Raw genomic sequence first — 21,944 nt, 5'->3', positions numbered from 1 at the left:
TCCATAAGTCATTATCACTATGATTGTATAAGCTTTCTTATGCAGTTCTTCTCCTGGTGTTAATAATTGTATTTTAAAATTTGCTTGATTTCTCTATATAACTGTGGTTTTCAAAACTTTTCCTCTTAGCAATAAATCTTGTCTTTCAAACAAAATTTGGGGAATTCCCTGGCAGTCCAGTGGTTTAGGATTCAGTGGTTTCACTGCCGTGGGTCAGAGTTTGATCCCTGGTTGGGGAACTAAGATCCCACAAGGTGCATGGCACAGCCAAAACAACAAAAAAAATTATGTGAAGCCTACTATATAAAACGGGAAAGTCAGAGCTGCCAGTTTGAAAAGAGGTCCCTCCCATTGAGGGCACTGTGTACAGCCGAGCAGATTCTGCAGGTCACCATTTACAAGAACAACAATGTGATCCAGTCATGAAAATCAACGCTAACCATCCCTTTGGGGAAGGCATCCATTCTGAAAAGGCAAGTCCACCTGGAAGGGTGCGCTCTGTCAGGATGGTGCGTGGGTGTGCGCTCAGCTGTGTCTGACTCTTTGCAACCCCATGGACTGATAACCCACCATGCTCCTCTGTCCATGAGATTTCCCAGGCAAGAATACTGGAGTGGGTTGCCATGGGGGCTCTTCCTGACCCAGGGATCGAACCCGCATCTCCAGCGTCTTTTGCATTGGCAGGTGGGCTCTTTACTACTGCACCATCTGGGAAGCCCACCCCCCACACACCCCCAGTGTAGAGGAAACTTGACCTCTCCCCATTCTGAATACATTCCAGTGATGTGGCTTCCCCTGTCCCTCCAGGACGTCACCTGCAGGCTGCTGACCAGAAGCTGCTGCCAGCTGCTGGCTACCTACTGACTGACTGATTCGGTGCCCCTGAGATCTGCCTGGGTACCAAAAGCTGAATGCAGACAGCTTTACTCAGGGACCACTCAGGGCAGCCTTCAGGATCAGATGTAAGGAGAGAAGGCTCTGGCAGAGAGCACGTGAGCTGTGCAAACAGGTGATGCAGGGCCTGTCAGCCCATGGCCATCAGAGCTGGAGGAGGGGAGTTGGCCAGCAATAAGCAGTGGGGTTCAGCTCAGCTTTGAGGGTCACCCCTGTGTGGGAATCCTAGCTTAGCTTTCAGCTGGGTGACCTTGGGCAAGTTGCTTAACATTTCTGGGCACTCATTTCCTCATGCCTAACTCCCAGGGTTTTGTGAGAGTTAAAGAAGCTACTTTGTAACCCTAGCAAATCCTAGGGCCATGTGTGGATCAATCTCTGCTCAGAGTCTCATTTAAAGAAACATAGTCCAACAGCCTAAAAATAATTGAAAAGGGTATTCCAGTTCATATTGCGTCCCTCATAGGATGCAAAAGGGGATCCCATTCTTAACTTAGAGCCATATTCCCCAAATCCTTTTCCTTAATTCTCTAATTTCCCCCAGGATACAGTGTCAGTGAAGTTCTCCCAAGTACACTCTCTGAGGCCTTTTTCCTCTCTCTTTCTCTGCCTCATCCCTCACCCTCCATACCACTGCCATTTCTGTGTCATAAAAAAAATCAGACAACCTGGAGATAGACATTCAGACAAGAAGTGGGTGGGGAAGAGGTTACGGCAGGACACACACTCTGAAATAACTCTTGCCCCATCACACTGGTGAACTATAAGGCACGTGTAGCAGGGGCCTGCCTGAAACGGGTTGATTTCCTCCTTATTCAGTTGAGGAACTTAAAGGAGGGTGAGGTTTGGCCTGCCTCAGGTGCCTCTGATCATCTAACCATTGTTAGCCGATGGGCAGTGACTGGGAAAACCCTTCCTGTTTCCTCCACACACCAAAAATCTCATGTTAAACAACCTGGGGAATGGAGACGCAGCCTCTGTCTCCCATTTCTCCTCTCTTCCCTCCCACCTTTGCAGCCAGTAGGCATGGAAACTACCCCTCACCCCAACTCCCCTTGCTCCATCTTTTGTGGACTACATCTCCACTGCAGGATGTCTTTCAAGTCATGTACTGAGCACCTACTGTCTGCCAGACTTGTGAGCTGCTGGGGATTCAGAGACAAGGCAGTCCTGAGTTGCTCATAAACAGACAGAAGCAGACTGCAGTTCTTTGTGATGGTGCCTATAATAGAGGGAAGCGCAGAATACAGTGAGCTCACAGAGGAGTGCTTGATCCGTTGAAGGAAGACTTCCTGGAGGAGGTGTCATCTCAGCTGTATGATAATAACTAGTATCGGGTATGGGGCATTCACTATGATGATAATCTCCACACTAAGTACTCTGTTAAGCACATTGGCTCATTTAGTCTGCACAGCAATACTAATGAGGAACCTCTCATGACAGCTGCACTCTCAAGCTTTCCAGCTGATTTTATATCCACGTGTCTGAAAATAAAGTTGCTGAAGCAGTGAAAGAAAGAAAGAAAGGAAATGCGGAAACCGAGGCCCAGAGAAGTTCATTGACTTTCCGAAGGCCTCTGAGCTCAAAAGCGGCAGAGCTGTGATTCAAACACAGGCCTGTGTGGTTCCAGAGACGGTGCTTTCAGCCTCAGGGCGCCTGGCACAGGTGTCTAAGGTGCACACTGAACAAGCCTGTGCCGCATCTGGGAACAGCACCGATCGCATCCCAGGCAGATTAACATGGGCGAGTGTGCCCTGAGATTCAGACCTCTCCGCCGATTCCTGGAGCGCAGGAAAGAGCCGCCTCTTGATCCAAACCTGTCCGGGTCAGCTCCCCCTAGAGATGGGGTGGGAGTACAGACATATGGCCCACGAACTGCCAGGGCTGCTGCCCACCAGGCTTTGGTGGTTCAGGTGGATGGTTACATCTTAACTTTAGATGTTTTTACTTGAGGAAGGGACACCTTTCTCTAAGTTGCACTCAGATGTCGTGTGGACCAGCGTGGCCCCACCCACCCTGCTCTGGGACCCTCCCACCACCATTTAGTGTTGGGAGGATGCAGCCACAGAGCAGTATGGCCCAGCTGGATGCAGGGATCCAAAAACATCAGTGGACCCTCTAGGACCTTCTGGCTGTTCTTTCAGGTCATCCCAGGGCCATCAAACTAATGCCCTTCTCTCTTCTCTTTCTCTCTCTCTCTCCTTGGCAGACGGGCAGGATCGAACCCAACTACCCCAAGGTCTGCGGTCACCAGGGCAATGTGCTGGACATCAAGTGGAACCCCTTCATCGACAACATCATTGCCTCGTGCTCAGAGGACACGTCGGTGAGCAGGAGGGGTGTTCCCCGGGGAGGGTGGGCGCACGGGGACGCCTCCCTGCTTCCTCCCTAAATTCACCCCTTCTCCCTTCGTTGCCCCTCTCCTGCCCTCTTAGTCATCCCTTCAGCTAGCCCCGGGACAGGGAGTGAGGAAGAGGACAGGCAGCCAGTCCATGAACTGTATGGCAGGTCTGCTGCCTTTCCCGTGATTTCATTCGGGGCTGTTGACTTTCTAGGTGAGAACAGAACAAAAAGATTAAATCTGTGATTTGGCACTCATCTGTGATCGCAAAAGGAGAAGGATCAGAAGAGGAACATGGGCAAGGAAGAAGGGGAAAGGGGGAGAAATGGATGAGCCATGAGCAAAAGAGACCCTGTTCTTGCAGGCTGGGTAGTTTTTTCCTCTGTGAGCCATGGTTTTAGGGATGGACACAAGGCTGAGGTTTGTCATGACTTGTCCAGGGACCCACAGTGATGGCCCAGAATTTGAACACCACGCATCCTACCACTTAATGAGGAGAAAGAAGAAACAGGGGAAGGAAAGTGAGGAAGAGGGAACAGGGAGACAGAGGGAAGGAGAAGAGAGATGAGAAGAGGCATGAGATGAGGGAAGAAAGGAGGCAGGTAATTTGGAAAGGGGAGATAAAGAATCCAGGGAGAGCAACATGTGAAGCTGCTTTCTGATCGCCCTTTCCCCAGGCTCTGCTGACTTGCACACGTGGAAGCAGAGTCAGGTGTTGGCAGCCGTGTCTGTGTTTCTGGAGAAGGGCCCCAGGCCTTTCCTCAGTTGCCCTTCAGCAATGTCAACACACCAGCCTGGGAGCAAGATGGGATTTCAGAGCCTCAGCTGAGCTAGTGAGGAGGGCTGCTCCAGCCCCTGGTGTTCCCAGATGAGGGAAGATCAGACCACAAGCATCTCTAGTGCTCACTGGCATAGTCTGGGGGCAGGTCATAGACTCCCAGGATATTGGAACTAGAAGAAACTTTGGTGCTCATGTCTCCTGTCTTTCCAGACTGGCCTGAGAGCTCCTGAGAACAGAGCTCGTGGCCTTTTGGTTCTGAATCCCAAGCATCCAACACAGAGCCTAGTACCTAGTAGATGCTTAGTAGGTATTTGATGGGATGGTTGGTTGGATGGATGGATGAATGGATGGACAAACAGATGGCTAGATGAATGGATCTTTGGATTGATGACTACACTAATGGACAGATCACTGGATGGATGAATAATGGATAGATAGATGAATGGAAGGAAGGAAAGAGGGCAGGATGAAGGTGACTAGGTAGCTGAATTGAATAGAAAGATAAATGAGTACATGAGAATGAATATAGTCCATCTAATGAATTATCCAAAGAAAAAGATTCACAGTAAATAGTCCCCACTGGTTAATAAATTAGGGGGTAGGGAGGAGGTCAGCTGGCACAGTTGTCTAGTAAAAGGGAGTGTTGCGGAGAGAGCTAATAGAGTCGAATGGGCTTGACCAACTCCTAAAAGTCAAAGCCCTGAGTCAACTCAAGAGGATTCCTGAGAGCAGCAACATCAAGGGCAGGGCACAGCATAAGAAAGGAGGGTAAGAAGTTGTGATGGGCACAGTCCATCAGGTTTGGCTACTTTCTGCAGCAAAATGGAGACGGTGACTGGGCAGGAAGGGAGGCTGTGAACGGAGGCCAGGAGCAGAGAGGGAAGGCTTGGGACGCCAGGGTGAGCAGCTGAACTTTGAAGTAAGACTTGTGCTTCTCAAGCCATCTGAACAGGAGCCCCTACACCTGTGCGGCGTGGAGACACTGCACGCTCTGGAGTCAGGGAAGGGGCTGGATGGGTCACAGTAGCTTTGTGGAAGACGTGGAACCCCAGCCAGCTGGGCTGGTGCTGGAATGTGGCTCAGCAGAGAGGAAGGGAGTGCCCAGGAGCGGAGCGTGCTCATGTACGTGTTGAGGGTATAAAGAGAAAGAACATGGGGCTTGGGAGCACAGGGAGAGAGGGGTTGGCCCGGGGCTGCTCACCAGAGAGAAGGGGATTAAGTCTCCAGAACAGAGAGGAACTAAGCTCTCGCTCTGGCTGCCAGTCCAGCCAGCCCGGAGCCCGTGCTGTGACCCGTATGTCTCTGCCCCTCCCCAGCCTCAGGGCCAGAGGTCTTGGCATTGGAGTCAATATCCCCCCTGCCCCTGCCATGGCTGGAAACAAGCCCCTCCTGGAGAAGGGCACACCGAGGGCCCAGGATCACACAGGGGCTTACGTCCCAGACGGACCTGGAACCCAGGTCTCCTGACTCCCAGCCGGCACCCTGAGCAGCTACTCACAGCCCTGGCTTTAGGTAAGGAAACTGAGGCTCAGAGCCTGGAGGGGCTGACAGTTCAGATCCATCTGACACTCAGTCTCTCCGACTCAGCGAGCTCCCTGTGCCAAGCCCATGCAGGGCGCTGAGGGCACACGGAGCAGGGCATCCTTGCCCGGGTCCTAGGAGGGGAGCTGGAAAGGCAGAGGACCAGCCGCCCCCAGGGTGGGGAGAGGAGGCTGGTCAATGCTGCCAGCACCGCTCTGATTGACCTTCCCATCTCTGCCATTGCCCCCTCCAGGGTCAGGCACCCTTCAACCCACTCCAGATCACATAACCATCTTACTGCGCCTCAGACACCACACCCAGAACCAAGGTTAAGAGGTCAGTCAGCACACTTACTGTATGCCAGACACTGTGCTAAATGCCAGAGCTGGGGAGGGAACCAGCTCCCGAAGGGACCCAGAGAGATCCTGGCAGGCCCTGCACGCCCACTCCCCACCCTCTGCTTGTGTCACAACGTTCAGAGCACACTGAGGGGGTCCAGCCGGCCTCCACCCCGCTCCCAGCTCTTTTCCCATATCCCCATCCCTTGAAAACTCTCCAGTGAAGTCCACCCCCCAGGTCCCTTCCTCCCCCCAGTCTCTTCTCCCTTAGGGCATGAGGAGGTCTTCCAGAGTCTAAGCCCCTCCTTTCAGGGATGCAAGCGCATACCAAGCCCTTTCCCAAGGGGCTCCCATCCTGAGGGAAGGCTGGGGGCTGTAACTCTCCCTGGCATCTGGCAGAATCCAGTTCTTTCCGCCGCTGGGTGATGTCACCTATTGTGAAGGGCTGTGCTTTTTATAGCTTCTGCCGCAGCTAGGGAGGGCGGCTGGCAGGCGGCAGGGAAGGGCGCTATGGCTTCCCAAGCCTCATGCTCCCAGCCCTTCTCCAGCAGCCACAGAGAGAGGTTTCTGACATCTCAAGGAAAGGAGAGAGCGATCCCAGGAGAGCGGGAGGAGAGGGAGGGAGACGGGCCCCTCTCCTGGGCTTAGTATCTTTCCTTTCCCTTCTATTCCACTGCTCCTCCATCCAGCAGCGTCCTCACCCAACCCCCCAAGGAGAGGTGATGCTTCCCACCCCTCCAGGAGCTGGGGGTGGGCTGGGGCAGGATGTCAGCCCTGCTGGAAGCAGCCGGAAGCCACCCACCCCCCTGCCCTCCTACACACACATATAAACTTGGGAACCAATACCTCTTGGAGCTGGAAGGGAGCAACGCACTCCTTTTAGAGATGGAAGCACATAGCCCTGAGAGGCCTTACCAATGTGCCTGGCAGCTACAGAGACTCCACCAGTGTGGAGCGGTGGCTCAATCATTAGGCTTGGGACGCCAAGGGCCTAGGTTCAGATCCTGGCTCTGCCGCTTCCCAGATCTGTGATCTTACCAGCTTCTTTAACCTCTCTGGGCCCTGGTTCCCCTGGTATAAAATGGTTTATCATGAGAGCAAAATGAATCTAGTGTTTCTTGGTTACTAAGAACTTCATAACCATTAATGTGGGCCAAGGCGTTTAGATATCCTGTCCCAGTGAGGGCAGGCTGGAGGGCTGGGACAGAGAGAGACCCAGACTCTTTTTTTTTTCTTTTTTTTTCAAAATTCTTTCCATTATGCACATCACTCTGTGCTTCTTGAGGCCCCAGTACGCCTTTCATCATTGGTTTCCCAAAAGGACTAAGCTGAATGCTAAGCCGTAACATCTAGGAAAGAAATCCCCACCAGGCCCCCCCTCCAATTCAGGACTGAAGGGGTGTTTTGCCATCGATCCAGCTCACCACTGGCCAAAGCGAGAACTAGCATGCTTCCCCACGGGTGACTCATTGCTGAAGCTGCTGATGGTCGGAAGGTTTCTGGGCTTCTCAGGTTCTTCTGTTGGTTCATATATTTAACAAGCGTGTCTTAGGTGTCTATGATGCGCCAGGCACTGTTCCCTGTCCTAGAAATAGGGCAGTGGATTTAAAGACCCCACCCTTGAATGGAGGAGCTGACCATCAGTGGGAGGCCTGGAAGGCTGTCTGTGCCCCAGATGGGGTAATTTTTAGATTCTTGGGGCCAAGGAGTAACACCTCTTTCTTGGAATAGATGAGCAGAAGGACGGACCACACCCTCTCTAGCTTGTCAGATTCCATCCAGGGAAGAAGGAAGGGATGAGCAGGGGTGGTGGTTCAGAGGAGAGAAACAGGGCATTTTCCCTGGTTCAAATCCAGAGTTTGAATCCCAGCTTCTCCCTTCCTAGCTGTGCAACCTGGGCAAGTTTCCTAACCTCTCTGTGGCTCATTTCCTCACCTATGTAAGGAGAGTCATTAATAATACAATGATAATGATGATAAGTAACACATATCCCTTCCTGTGTCCAACCTCACGTGTACCATTTCATTTCATCTGCTGGCAGCCCCTTCATAAGATTCTCAACAGTAGACGCTCAGTCGCGCTCTCTCCTGAATCCTCGGGTGGCCTTTCTCTCCGCCTTCTCTTTGGAGTGATCCGTTTCCCACGTTAGGAACCAGTTATGTGGTCAGAAGATAGCAACGTTAAACTCGGAGGCTCTGCCTCTTGTTTAGGCTAGCGGCGATGCACTCCGTTTCTAGTAGCAAACCGAATAGTTGGGAAGAAATAAGGAGGTGGGTGTTCCAAGACCTTCTGGGCAAGACCTTCATGCTTTTTTTCTTCTCACTGCAGAAAAGACAAGAGAAAAGAGTTGCTCTGACCTCAGCTCTAGGCAGTGTACCTGTGGATTTGCTGGATGGAAATCCTGGGCTCGTGGCTATGTAATGTAGTACAGCTTAATTGGATACTATCGGAAGGCAGAGACTATACCTCATACTTGCCCATTCCTCCCCACACTACTCAAAAAAGCGTTGTTTTTAAGTAAATACTAAGGAGTTGGAATCCGTATCTTTTCCCAGCTACTTAGGACCACTATGAGCTTCGGCTCCTCCTCTGAGCTCCTATACCACAGATGTAGGCAGTAAGTACTATTTGCTGTAGCTATGTAACAGCAGTTCCCCTAACCAGGGCTTTCTGTCACTTAGTAACAGTGTTCTCAGAGGGGCTGAGTAGGCCCTGGGCCTAAGTCACTAGCACTTAGTCACTAAGTGTATCAGAAAGCAGAGAGATCCAGCCGGACACCTTCATAATCACATAATAATTTTAAAAAGGAAATGTATTTGCATTGCGTAAAATGGAGACAGACTTCATACCACATTCATTGACTATGTACGGGGCCACAAAGCACATATGAAAAATAGAAATCACATCTAAAATGTGACCTGTCTAAAATTTGTATATAATCTTTAATTAATATTAAGTAAGCATTATTATGGAGAAGGAAATGGCAACCCACTCCAGTATTCTTGTCTGGGAAATCCCATGGACAGAGGAGCCTGGTGGGCTACAGTTCAGGGGGTCAAAAAGAGTTGGACACGACTTAGTCACTAAACAACAAAGCATTGTTAAGTATTACTAATGTATTAGTCATCTGCTTGGTAGGGTATATAGTTTATTTCGTCTTTGTAACAACGATAACGGTAGGTGTAATTATTCTTACAGTTGAGAAGACTGACATTCAGAGAGGTTGAACATTGGCTGAAGTCTCGCAGCCGATAAGGTCAGAGCCTGGGTTGGAATGGAGCTGGTGGGCCACAGAGCTCTGGCATTCTCAGCCACGTGCTCCCTCCCCTATGCACCAGGACACTTGGTTTTGCAGCTTTATGAACTGTGCCTCTCACCCGCCTTGCTTTAGCTGTGTCTGCCGTCGACCCCGCCAGACTGTGAGCTACTGGCTAAGGACTGGGCCCCAGTGTCCAACACGTGACCCAGGGAGTGACTAGGTATATTTCGTTGGCTTGATTGTAACTGACTTTAACTAAACAGGGCTCTGACTCAGGGATTTATGAAAGGGACAGTCCCAGACACAGCTGGCTTAGCTGGAGAAAGCGCTTTTGCCACTTCTCCCCTCCCCTTCCTTCCAGAAATCCGATTTGGCGGACTCTACTGGGCTTCCTGTTGAAGTAACCTCTTCCAGGGCAACCTCTGAGCAGATCTACCTACCGCGCCCATCCACTCTTTGTTCCCAGCAAATCCCTTGAATGTTTAGGGATTGGAATTCCTTTCCAGCTACTTGGGCCCTCTGTGAACTCCAGCTCCTCCTCTGAGCTCCCGTTGCGTGTGCTGCCAGCTGTTAGCTGTTGTGGTGGATCAAACAGAAGTAGTCTCTCTTCCCCAGTGATAACATTCAATGGTGTCGAAAGCAGAGAAGTCTGGAAGATTAACGAATACTGTCTCAATATGCAGCAAGGCTTCCCTTGTGGCTCAGCTGGTAAAGGATCCGCCTGTAATGCCTGGACTGGGAAGATCCCCTGGAGAAGGGAAAGGCTACCCACTCCAGTATTCTGGCCTGGAGAATTCCATGGACTGTATAGTCCATGGAGTCACAAAGAGTCAGACATGACTGAGTGACTTTCATTTTACTTTATGCAGCAGAAGAAACTGGATCCCAGGAAGCGAAGTGGCTGGAATCAAATGGGGTTTTAAGGCAAGACTCCCCTTTCCTTCCCTGTGGGGCATTTTCCACCTGAGACCCAATTCTAGCAGTTATTGGTGAAAACAATTCTTGGCTTCCCCCGATGCAGCCCTTCGTTCCTCTGGACTTGGAGCCAGTCCAGCGGCTTGCCTGGGCATAGACACCACCTGCCACCCCCTCCCCTTTTAGCCCCTTCATTACCAGGCAGAGCTGTCATGCCAACAAACCAACCTGTGTGGGCAGCTAGAAAGCCTCACACTCACAAGGACCCTGAAGTTCAGATTCATTCAATACTAACCTCTGAAAGGCATGTATCTCTCGATTTATCATCCGGATGAGGAGCCTGAGGCTCAGAGAGTTTAACTGGCTTGTCTAAGGTCATCTAGTTGGGCCCTCGGAGAAGGCAATGGCACCCCACTCCAGTACTCTTGCCTGGAAAATCCCATGGATGGAGGAGCCTGGTAGGCTGCAGTCCATGGGTCGCTAAGAGTTGGACATGACTGAGCGACTTCACTTTTACTTTTCACTTTCATGCATTGGAGGAGGAAATGGCAACCCACTCCAGTATTCTTGCCTGGAGAATCCCAGGGATGGCGGGGCCTGGTGGGCTGCTGTCTATGGGGTCGCACAGAGTTGGACATGACCGAAGTGACTTAGCAGCAGCAGCAGCAGCAGTTGGGCCCTGGGATTACAGCCTGAATGGACCCACTCTTCACAGCTTCCCTGGTGTCTCTACTTTACCCTGCCTGTGATGCGACCCAGGGATGCCTCAGTTAGCTGGATCCTCAGGAATCAGGCTGTTCTGGAAAAAGTGTTTCTTCTGAGACAGCCCAAGCAGGGCTCCTCGGGTCCAGCCTCTGGCTTCCTCTGTCACCTGCTGGCCTGTTCCACACCAGCCAGGCTGACCCACCCCTAATTTTCCACCCACTGTGCCTGCACCCACTCACAGGAGTCGTTTTTCTGTCTCCTCATCTTTCCCCACATTCCCAACCTGTCTTTTCAAATGTGGGTCAACATCTCCTCTTCTAACCCTGCACCTTGTGGATCTTCCCACCTCATCACCCTCCAGACTGGATTCAAGCTCCCCCATTCCTGTGCTTCCATGGGCTCTCTGCCCTGTGACCCCACTGTGTGCCAATCAAGAGCAGGCATGGGGTGACTTCAGCATCCATCCCGTTGGTACCCAGGGCCTGGCTCATAAGAGGTGTATATGGAATGAGTGAGGCTCAACTTTCTGTTTCAAAGATTTTTCTTACAGGCCAGATTTTCTCTCCTGTCTCAGTCAGTGTGTATGCACTGAATGCCGTGGGCTCGTGTGTGTATGTGCTTCTCTGCTGTCCTCAAGATACAGTATGAGGTGTCCGTAGACAAGACCTTTTGCCCCCATACACCTCCACGTTGGCCTATCTTCCTGCCCCTTAAAGTTTCATCCCCTTGACTCTGAAAGCATCTCAAGCTTCCTGTCAAGTGCAAACAAGGGTAGTCTATCAACATGGAAAAAGATGCTCAGTGTTGCTAAGAATCAAAGACCTGCAGATCCAACAGCAGGGAGATGGCATTCTTGAAAGTGAAAGTTGCTCGGTCGTGTCCGACTCTTTGTGAGGCCATGGACTATATATAGTCCATGGAATTCTCCAGGCAAGAATACCGGAGTGGGTAGCCATTCCCTTCTCCAGGGGATCTTCCCAATCCACGGATCGAACCCAGGTCTCCCACATTGCAGGCAGATTCTTCACCAGCTGAGCTGCCAGGGAAGCCCTTCTGATCCAAGAACAAAAACCTGTGGGCTTTTTAATATTTTTTTCTCGATACTGCGTGGGGGCTATCCTCTGGTTACAGCGCACCATGGGCTTCTCATGGCAGTGGCTTCTCTTGTGGTGGCGCGTGGACTCTAGGGTGCACAGGCTCCATAGTTGTGGTGGGCAGATTCAGTTGCCCTGTGGCATGTGGAACCTTCCCAGACTAGGGATTGAACCCGTATCCCTTCCATTGGCAGGCAGATTCTTTACCACTGGACCACCAGAGAAGTCCCCAAAACCTGTTTTTGAAGGCACAGTTTTAGAGATATAGGTAAAGAAACACAGACTCTGCTGGTGAAACCTGGGACAGCTTTGAAGGACAATTTTACAGTGACTAAAAAAGTGAAACACTGCTAGGCATGGGTCTTACAGGAATACTCCTGGCCCTGCCCAAACTTGTATGTCAGGCCTCATCATCACAGAATGAATCGCAACAGTGAGAAAAGTGGGCAGAGCCCAGGTGTCCATTCACAGAAGTTGATTAAATCCATCATGGCATGGCCACAAAGCAGCTGTCCTTCTGGCCACTTAAAAAGCTAAGGCAGGGCCATGTGAGGGTGTGGAAAGATGCCCACCAGCTCTTGTTACATGAGAGAAGCAAGTCGCTGAAGTGTATGGATCATAGCATCCCTTTGGATAAAAAAGAAAGAAAGTGGAAGGTATTGAATGTGTGGGGGTTGTGTGTGTAACACAAGCGTTTTTTAGTCTCCACTCTTCAACAGTCACCTTCCTCTGGGACACTGGAGGACAAGAAGAATGTGTCTTTTTTTTTTTTTTTGGCTCTGCCAGGTCTTAGTTGCAGCACCCGAACTCCTGGTTGCTGCATGTGGTATCTAGTCCCTTGACCAGGGATTGAACCCTGCACTGGGAGCACAGTCTTAGCCCCTGGACCACCAGGAAGTCCCAAGAATGCATGCCTTACTGATGACTACTGAATCATCTACCTTGGTCCCCACTCCACCCTCTCTGCCACTTCTATGTGAGACCTCATCTCATAAGGCCTTTGCACAGGGCGGTCAGGGAAAGACCGTGGAGCACACTGGGTCCCCTTTCTGTCACCTCCCTCCCCCCAGCTGCCACCAGCATGCTGGGCTGTGTGGAGTGTTGGGCTTTCCTAGAGAGCTGGGACAACCACAGGAAATTATAACGTTGAGGATGGAAAAACATCAAACTGTCCCTAATTATAAACTTTTTCTCAAATATGTTTTTTGAAGCCGAGAATGGTGCTCCCAAGAGTAACCATAAATCCCTGGCTAGACCTGGAGCCTCCCGTGGTCTATATGTTCAGAGCTGGGTCTTCAGGGGAACACATGTGTGGGAAATACTCATTTCTATACTCTGAGGATAAAGTGCCAAGAAAGGAAACCACATCAAGGGAATTCCCTTAGGGACACCCCCAGTTGCCAGCCTTGCTCCCCTGTCTTTGGGATTGCCTTTGGCTTTCTTTAGCATACTTCCCTTATTTGTTCTGAGCCATCATGATTATCTTTGAATGGTTAATATTGCATATTGCTATGACATATTAAATTACTAATGGTGGTCACTTAGAGTGTTTCTGAATTTTCTACATTGCAGCGAACATCCTCATGCATGGAGATTTTTGCTTATATTGAAATTTAAGAGCAAAATTACTAGGTTGAAGAATATAATACAAATGTCTTTATAGTTCCTACTAAAGGCGAAACCGGAGAAGGCAATGGCACCCTACTCCAGTGCTCTTGCCTGGAAAATCCCATGGATGGAGGAGCCTGGTGGGCTGCAGTCCATGGGGTCGCTAAGAGTCGGACATGACTGAGCGGCTTCACTTTCACTTTTCACTTTCATGCATTGGAGAAGGAAATGGCAACCCACTCCAGTGTTCTTGCCTGGAGAATCCCAGGGATGGCGGAGCCTGGTGGGCTGCTGTCTGTGGGGTTGCACAGAGTCGGATACAACTGAAGTGACTTAGCAGCAGCAGCAAAGGGGGAACAATCTGGTAAAGATTGCCAAATTGTTTCCAAAACAGAGTTGCTCTGATTTGTAATACTACCAACACCAATTGAATCCATAAGCTCCAGTATAATCTTGTCAACACTGTTTCTTTCAGTTAGCTGTTTTATTAATAGAAGATTATAAATGGTATCTCAAAGCTGTTTTCCCTGTTTTTCTCCTTTCTAGGAAGTGTGGAGTTCAGATTTTCAAAACATTTGTTATAAAGGTGTCCTAAGCTGTAATCACATGTGCTTTTTCCTCTCCACTCAGTTAGATCATAATAAATAGTATTAATGATGATGATGATGATAATTATAACAAGAACTATAATCCCATAGGTCTTTAGAGCATTTTATACTTTACAAGTTTTTACAATCAGTAGCTTATTTTATTCTGCCAGTAGGCAAAGCAAGGTAAAAACTGCACCCCCCACCCCATTTATAGTTGAAACTGTGCAAAGTATGTTTGGCTTGAGAAACAGAAGCCTACCAACATTAACATAATAATCAAGGGGTAATTCAAAGATCGAACTTCCCTGGTAGCACAATGGTAAAGAATCTACCTGCCAATGCAGGAGACGCGGGTTCATTCCTTGGGTCAGGAAGATCCCCTGGAGAAGGAGATGGTGACCCACTGTAGTATTCTTCCTGGGAAATCTCGTGGACAGAGGAGCCTGGCAGACTACAGTCCATGGGGTCCCAAAAGAGTCAGACATGATTTAGCAACTGAGCATGCATGCATGCAATTCAAAGATGACAGAGAAACTGCTCAGTTTCTCTCTCTGGGGTCACATGGTCACTCCTCTCTCTGAATTCCACCTTCCTCTTTTGTTCCCACTTGTTTGTTATCAGCATCCGCAAGACAACCTCCAGGCTCGACATGCTTTCAGCTCAGGGTCCAGCACCTCAGCCTTCTCTGCCCTTAGTTCATCATCTTCAGGAGGCCTCCCAGCCTCCCAGATGGGTTTCCCTCTGCTCAAGTATCCATTCTGGGTGGGGGACAGAGTGAAGGACAGGCCATGTGGTACAAACAGACGCTGAGGCTGAAGGCATTCATAGACGGGCGTGGGAAGGGAAGCAGAGATAGGCTTTGAACACAGCACTTGTTAAAATTTGCTCAATGTGTGGTCCTCTGGGCCTGGCTAGACTGAAACAATAACAAACATGCCAGCGATAATAGTTGCCAAGATCTGCAGAGATTTCTTAGAGAAGATCCTCCCAAAGGCACAGAGAAGAGTGTCTCTTTTCTCTCTAATCACCCCTTGCAACCTCCCCCCACCCCCCAGCCTCAGCCAAGCTCTGCCCACTGCCCTGGCCAGGAGGTGTCTTACTAGGCAGATCTGGTGTCCAAGGAAGGGGCAGCAGGGGCTTCTCCTGGCCCTGCCCCCACCAGCCTTGGCCCTCCTTCCGCTCTGCAGGTGCGGATCTGGGAGATCCCCGAGGGTGGGCTGAAGCGGAACATGACGGAGGCGCTCCTGGAGTTGCATGGGCACAGCCGGCGTGTGGGACTGGTCGAGTGGCATCCCACCACCAACAACATCCTCTTCAGTGCTGGCTACGATTACAAGGTGGGCAGCCAGTGGGCACGGTGGCCAGAGCCAGCTCAGCAGGGAGGAAGAGGGAGAGAGAAGGGCATCTTTAGGGGGCTGTAGGGAGCACTGTTACTTTCCCAAGCCTGTTAGCCAACATCACATCCATTCATTCACTCATTCATTTGCTCATTTGACATGCACACAGCTGGGCATTTTCTGTGTGCCCATCATTTCTGCAGTCCACAGAAGCTGGAGGCATCTTTACTGCCTTCTCCAGCCCTGATATACCAGAGAAGCATGCCCTCTCCATACCTGAAACTAACACAACACTGGAACTCAACTATTCTCTAGTAAAAATTTAAAAAAAGAAAAAAAAATGCCCACTCTATGCCCACACTCTCCACCTGACCATCTCTTAACCAAGAAGTAGTCTCTACCCTCCTAGTAGGAAAAAGAAGAACCCAGAGCTGCTGGCGGGGAGAATGGAGCCCCAACCCCTACCCCAGGTATGCCCTCAAAATAGATATGGAACCCAGCCAGGAACACTCATCCTTTTTGCTAGAAGTAGGAACTGAGCCCCGGCTGGGGCTGGGATCTGCCCAAGGACAGTGGTGGAGTTGTGTGACAGGGACACATCCACCTTTGATGTAGAACCCACTGACACAGTCCCGCATCCCCGCGCACGCGACCCTGCACAGGGCATCTCTCCCAGCAGGGCTGAGCCTGCCTCCTGCGTGTCTGCCCTCCCAGGTCCTCATCTGGAACCTGGACGTGGGTGAGCCGGTGAAGATGATAGACTGCCACTCGGATGTGATCCTCTGCATGTCCTTCAACACTGACGGCAGCCTGCTCACCACCACGTGCAAGGACAAGAAGCTGCGTGTGATCGAGCCGCGCTCTGGCCGCGTCCTGCAGGTGAGGCCCCGCATCTTTCTTGAGGGGTAGGAAAGGTATTGGGACCTTGGGCTCTGCTGTCAGCCAGCCCTGGAAGGAAAGACTGTGCTGGCTCCCCTCTTCCATGTACCCGCCCTGCACCTCTGGGGACCAGCCCTGCACCTCTGGGGACCAGCCCATTTGTTCTGGGCCCTTCTCTGCTCGTAGAAGCTCTGCCTTGTTTTGGCTGCAGAGGGACCTCGGTAGCCTCTCTCATCCCCACAGACTCTACCCCTCTCCCCAGATGGGATTCTTCTGCCTGCTCTGAAGACCAAAGTGGTGACCCCCTTCTGTACATGAATCCCTGGGTGCTCATCGTGGGCACAGGAGGAGGGGACTTTGGACTCACTGCCCAGCCACCTGCATGGGATGAGATGGTAGAAGGTGCCAGCCTCAGGGGTGGTTCCAAGTGGAAAGGTGGATGGTGAACTAAGCTCCAGTTTTGGTCTTTGATTCTGGGTCTTGACTCCGAGGAAGGGATTAGGTGCCATTTGGGAGTAAGAAATTTACATTTCTTGAGTACCAAGTCCCTGCTAATAGTGGCACTAGATGGGTTGGAAAATTTGGATGGGAACTGAGGTTTACCTCCTAACACAAGCAAGACTGATGCATTTATCTTGGAAAAACCCAATACTGCAGGACCAGAAAGTCGTCTACAACAACTGCTATTACAAACAACAATCACCATGGTTATTAGTGTCATTAGTATTTACTCAGAGCTCACTGTGTGGCATGCACTATGCTGTGGGCTCCGCGCCGCCCTCCCCCCACCCCCATTTAATCCTTGTGACGGTCCTCTGAGATGGCCGCTGCTCCTCTTCCCATCCATTTCCCTCATGGGAATACTGCTTCTCGGAGAATGACAGACCGGAATCTCAGAGTTACAGGAGGAGCTAGAATTCAAACCCAGCCAGCTGGACCCCAGTGCCCCTGCTGAGCAGAAAAGATAAAACAGCAGAGACCTCCAACCTCCGTCTCACACCCAGAGAGGGTGAGGTACTCCTCTATGGTTCCACTTTTTGGCAGAACTTGGAACTAAAATCCAGAGTGAGTGACGCCAGCCCAGCTCTCTGCACTGCCCCACCAGCCTCTGGTTCCTACCTGACGCTGACTCATCTTGGCAAAGGGCTGGTGTGTGTTAGGAGGAAAAGGAGGTGCCCAGAGGCAGGAGCAGAGGCAGAGGACGGCCCAGTTAGAAGGAGGTCCTGGTGAAGTGAGTCAGCCAGCAGTGATCCAGCGTGAGTCCCGGTTGTCCTGAGCCTCAAGCTCCGCATCCTCAGAGAGCCCTTGCGGTAGGCATTGTGGTGACGGCGGAGAGATACCCCAGTGAGGGCACTTGGCACCCGGCCCAGCGCCAGCCCTGCCTGGGGCTTGGTCCATGTCCCCATCCGCTCTGGGATATGGTCTGGTTTCCTGGTCCAGGGCTCCGAGCTCCACAGCACCTGTATTCATTTCCTGTGGCTGCTGTAACAAGCTACTGTAAGCGGGGAGCCTTACAACAGAAATCGATCCTCTCGCACAGTTCTGGAGGCCAGACGTCCACGGGAAGGTGTCCCCAGCTTCCGGGGGCTTCCTTGGCTGGTGGCCCCACCAGTCCAGTCTCTGCCTCCACAATCACGCCACCTTCTCTCCTTTCTGCATCTGTGGAATCTCCCTTTGCCTCTCTCTTCTAAATAAGGACGCTAGTGATGGCATTTAGGACCCCTGAGGGTGATCCTGGGGAGTCTCCCCATATCGAGGTCTTTCACTTAAAATCACATGTGAAAATCACCCTTTTCCAAACAAGGAAACATCCACAGGTTCGGGGAGTGGGGACACGGATATGTGTCTGGGGCCCTCCAGGCAGCCCAGCCCCATACCCTAGTGTCTGGGGCCTGGCTCACCAGCTCTCTGATTCCATCAGGAGGCGAACTGCAAAAACCACAGAGTGAACCGGGTGGTCTTCCTGGGGAACATGAAGCGGCTTCTCACCACGGGGGTCTCCAGGTGGAACACGAGACAGATCGCCCTCTGGGACCAGGTCAGCCATGGGAGGCGAGGAGGAGGGTGATGTCAAAGGGTTGTAGCCCCGGGGCCTTGCTGGAGTTGGGGAAGGTGAGTTGCCATCCTGCCTGGATATTGATCCTGGGCCCCCGCCTGCAGGAGGACCTGTCCATGCCCCTGATTGAGGAGGAAATTGATGGGCTCTCTGGCCTTCTGTTCCCCTTCTACGACGCTGACACCCACATGCTCTACCTGGCTGGAAAGGTAGCGGAAGGTGGGGGAGGGACGGGGGCAGCCTGTGGGAGACCTCTGCCCCCATGGGGCCCTCAATCCCTCCCTACCTCCCAAGAAGAGCCCAACCTCTGCCCTTCTCCTGACCCAAAACGGCCCCAGTGTCTTCTATCAAAACCTACCCTTGCATCGGATGCTCATTTTACTCGGGTGTCAGTGACTGAGGCTCCCTTGGGGGTGGACTGGAGCCAGATCTTACAGGGGAATAAGGATCAGAGCCTGGAGAGCATCATCCCTAATGATGTGATTTGAGGCACCTGCCAGGAGATCTTGTTTGTCGAGAAGACTGTCTGTAGGCCCACCAGCATACACACACCCGCCACACACACACCACCCCACCACCCCCAGCGAGTCCTGCATGGCATCCCCAATGGGGCCTAGAAGCCAGGCTTCCCGTGGCCTTTTGAGCATGTTGGGGGCTGGTGGAGGCTCTCTTCAGTGGCCTCCTGGACCAGGATCTGCTGAACCCCTCCCCTGCCCTTCCTTCTTCCTTCCCTCCCTCTCCCCTGGCCCCCAGGGTGATGGGAACATCCGGTACTACGAGATCAGCACGGAGAAACCCTACCTGAGTTACCTCATGGAGTTCCGCTCCCCGGCCCCGCAGAAAGGTCTTGGTAAGGGGGCCCCGGGGCTGCCACGGCTGTTACACTATGAGAGGAGAGACTGGAATTTAGCTCTTGGGTCACCTCTCCCCCACAGTGAAAAATCAGCCTCTGAAGGTCAACTCATGGACCAGTCAGAATAGAACCTCCAAGTGCTGCCCTGTGAAGGTCAGCCTACTCTTCCTCAGCCAGCCTGTCACTGCCCATTTGACCGGTTCCATCCATCCACGGTGCTTGGCGTCCTCCGCCATTCTGGCCATCAGCAGCCGGCAGGGGTATGCGCGGTCCCTGCGTTCCTGTCTGCAGATGGGGAGGCTGAAGCCCATTGTGGTTCTGACATGGTGGAAGGAGGTTCAGTAACTACAGCTCAGAACTAGGTCCAAGTGCAGGCCCCTTCCTGAAGCTGCTGCGAAGCCAAGACCCCCAGTCCCCTGAAGCAGCTCTGTCCTTGCTGAGAAGACGAGAGGAATTCCAGGGGTCCCCTCCCTACCTCCCCAGGCTCTCCAGGTTCTGAGGCAAATCCCAGAGAGGACTCCAGGATTGACGAGTGTAGTGAGTCTGTTTTTCACTCCCACTCTCTCCCACCACTAAAGCCTTACTATGAAGTCTTTGTGCCCAGGGACTCACACTGGGGGCATCTGACCCAGCAGTCCGCATGTGGGGTCCAGATCACCCAGTGGAAGAAATCTCTGGAGTGGCTCTATTCCCTTCTCTCCTAGAGCTTGAGTCTGGCTTTGTCCTTCTGAGGATCTGGTGTGACGGACAGGGCCTGAGGGCCAGCTTCAGAGACATCAGGGCTGCAGGGGCCTAAGGGCCCCCCGCCCCAGTGACCAACAGCAAACTGAAAAGCTAGAGATATGCCTGAGGTCCTGATGACCATTCCACTGACTTCACCCTTCCCCAAGGCTCTGCCACCCTCACCTCCCTCACGATCACCCCATCATCAATTAGTATAACAAGCAGCCTGGACTTTGGAGTCCAAACTGGGTTTATACTCTGATTCAGCTGTGCCCTTAACCCCTCTGAGTCTTAGTTTCCTCATCTGTAAAATGGGATTAAACCTACTTTGAAGGGCTGTTGTAAAGCTTAGAGGTCATGTATACACAACACTTAGCAGAGTACTTGGCTCCGTCTGCTCCTTCACATAGTCATTCAACAAGCGTTTATTGGCTACAACTGTGTGCCCAGACCCTCGCTTAGTCCAGGGGTACAGTGATAAATAAAACAGAACATGGCTTCTCACACTGCCCACTGAAGGGAAGACAGACAATAAACAAATACGTAAGGAAAATATTGTAAGTTAGTAAGCTCTAAGAAGAGAATCAAATGGGATCATAGAACAGAGAGTGACAAGGACTGTTTTAGACCAGGTGACTGGGGGAAACCTCGCTGTGGAAGTGACATTGTAAACTGCGATCTGAAAGGCAGGAAGGGGGAAGAGTAGTGCCAGCAGAAAAAACAGTTAGTGCAAAGGCTCTGAGGCCAGAACAAGCCTGGCATGTTCTAGGAGCAGAAGGGAGGTCAGTGTGGCTCAGCATAGAGTAGTCTGTGGAACAGGCGACAGACGGGGAAAGTGTTAGGAGATTAAGTTGGAGAGGTGGGCAGGGGCCAGATCCCATGGGATGCATTAGACAGGGTGTATTAGAGTTCTCCAGAGAAACAACCAAGTGTATTTATAAAAAAGGAATTGCAAGGATTTGGCTCATAATCACAGAGGCTGAGAAGTCTCACCATCTACCCTCTACAAGCTGGAGCCCCAGGAAAGCCAGCAATATAATTCAGCTCAAGTGTGAAGGCCTGAGACCCAGGGGAACCAATGGTACAAAACCCAGTTCAAGGGCAGGAGATAAGATGTCCCAGCTCAAGCAGCGAGGCAGGAAAAAAGGGCAAATTCCTCCTTCCTCTGCCTTTTGCTCCATGCAGGCCCAGAATGGATTGGGAGATGCCCACCACCCAGCCTCACTGGGGAGGGCCATCCACTTTACTGAGCCCACTGACATATAATGTTAACCATCACACGGGGAGGAGTTGGGATTTCACTGGGAACTCTTTGTAGAATTTTATTCTTCTTGGGCTGGTGGGTAGGTAAGAGTGGGACCGTGTGACATGATCTGAAAGGTTAGTTTGAGATTGCTGCGGCTCCTGTAGGAAGAATGGATTTGGGAGACTGGATGTTGAGAGGGCAGGAGGCAGGCACAGACCAGTTAGGAGGCTGCTGTGGACTTCTAAGCAAAAGAAGATGGTAACTAGGGGGATGGCATGGAGATGAGGATGGATCCAGGAATGTTTAGAAAGTTGGGTCATCAGGACTTGGGGAGTGGGGAGAGAGGGGGTACTGAGGATAATTATTTCTGCTTGTCCTCCTCACCTGTGGTCACTGTTGAGCACTGACCATGAGCCAGGCACTTTCTGCAGGCTCTGGGTGGCTACTTAACTCACCCTGGGCAGGTAACATAGCTCTAAGTGGCAGAGCCAGGACTCAAACCCAAGTCTCCTGGCTTCTCACAGTACCACAAAGCCACTTCCCTCCAGGTTCCTGAATTCTTTGCTCTGGTAGAGCATCCTTCCATTCCAGATGAGGAAAGGTAGAACCTTCAGTCATATTCATATCCTGGAGAAAGAAATTCATGTTGTCTGTGCTCATCACTGCTGGGCAGTTAACAAGCATCTTCACACTCAGTCTCTTGAGGGGCCACCACTGGACTCCTTTAGGCAACCAGGGAAGCTAAGGCTTAGAGAGGCAGTGATTTGCCCAAGGACTCCCAGCCAGAAAGGGGAGAGAATAGAGATT

The 21,944-nt window shown here is 51.5% G+C and overlaps 1 protein-coding gene across 6 annotated transcripts in view; it reads left to right on the top strand.

Moving 5' to 3' along the window:
* CORO2B (coronin 2B) overlaps positions 1-21,944 on the top strand; it is a 147,726-nt gene that overhangs the window by 117,430 nt on the left and 8,352 nt on the right. For 5 of the 6 annotated variants that reach the window (XM_086322810.1, XM_086322813.1, XM_086322809.1 and 2 more), the window contains exons 3-8: positions 3,101-3,217; positions 15,231-15,380; positions 16,095-16,259; positions 18,181-18,297; positions 18,420-18,524; positions 19,069-19,165. In XM_086322810.1, the coding sequence (XP_086178936.1) occupies positions 3,101-3,217; positions 15,231-15,380; positions 16,095-16,259; positions 18,181-18,297; positions 18,420-18,524; positions 19,069-19,165 (751 nt within the window). Of the gene's footprint in view, positions 1-3,100; positions 3,218-5,329; positions 5,712-15,230; positions 15,381-16,094; positions 16,260-18,180; positions 18,298-18,419; positions 18,525-19,068; positions 19,166-21,944 lie in introns of those variants that run through there. The other variant, XM_086322814.1, reaches the window with a different exon arrangement.

The sequence above is a fragment of the Bos grunniens genome, chromosome 10 (assembly GCF_055505025.1).
Source record: "Bos grunniens cultivar Pamir isolate PY7600 chromosome 10, Bosgru_T2T1.0, whole genome shotgun sequence".
NCBI classification, from domain to species: domain Eukaryota; kingdom Metazoa; phylum Chordata; class Mammalia; order Artiodactyla; family Bovidae; genus Bos; species Bos grunniens.
This window is presented reverse-complemented; position numbering and strand designations above follow the sequence as displayed.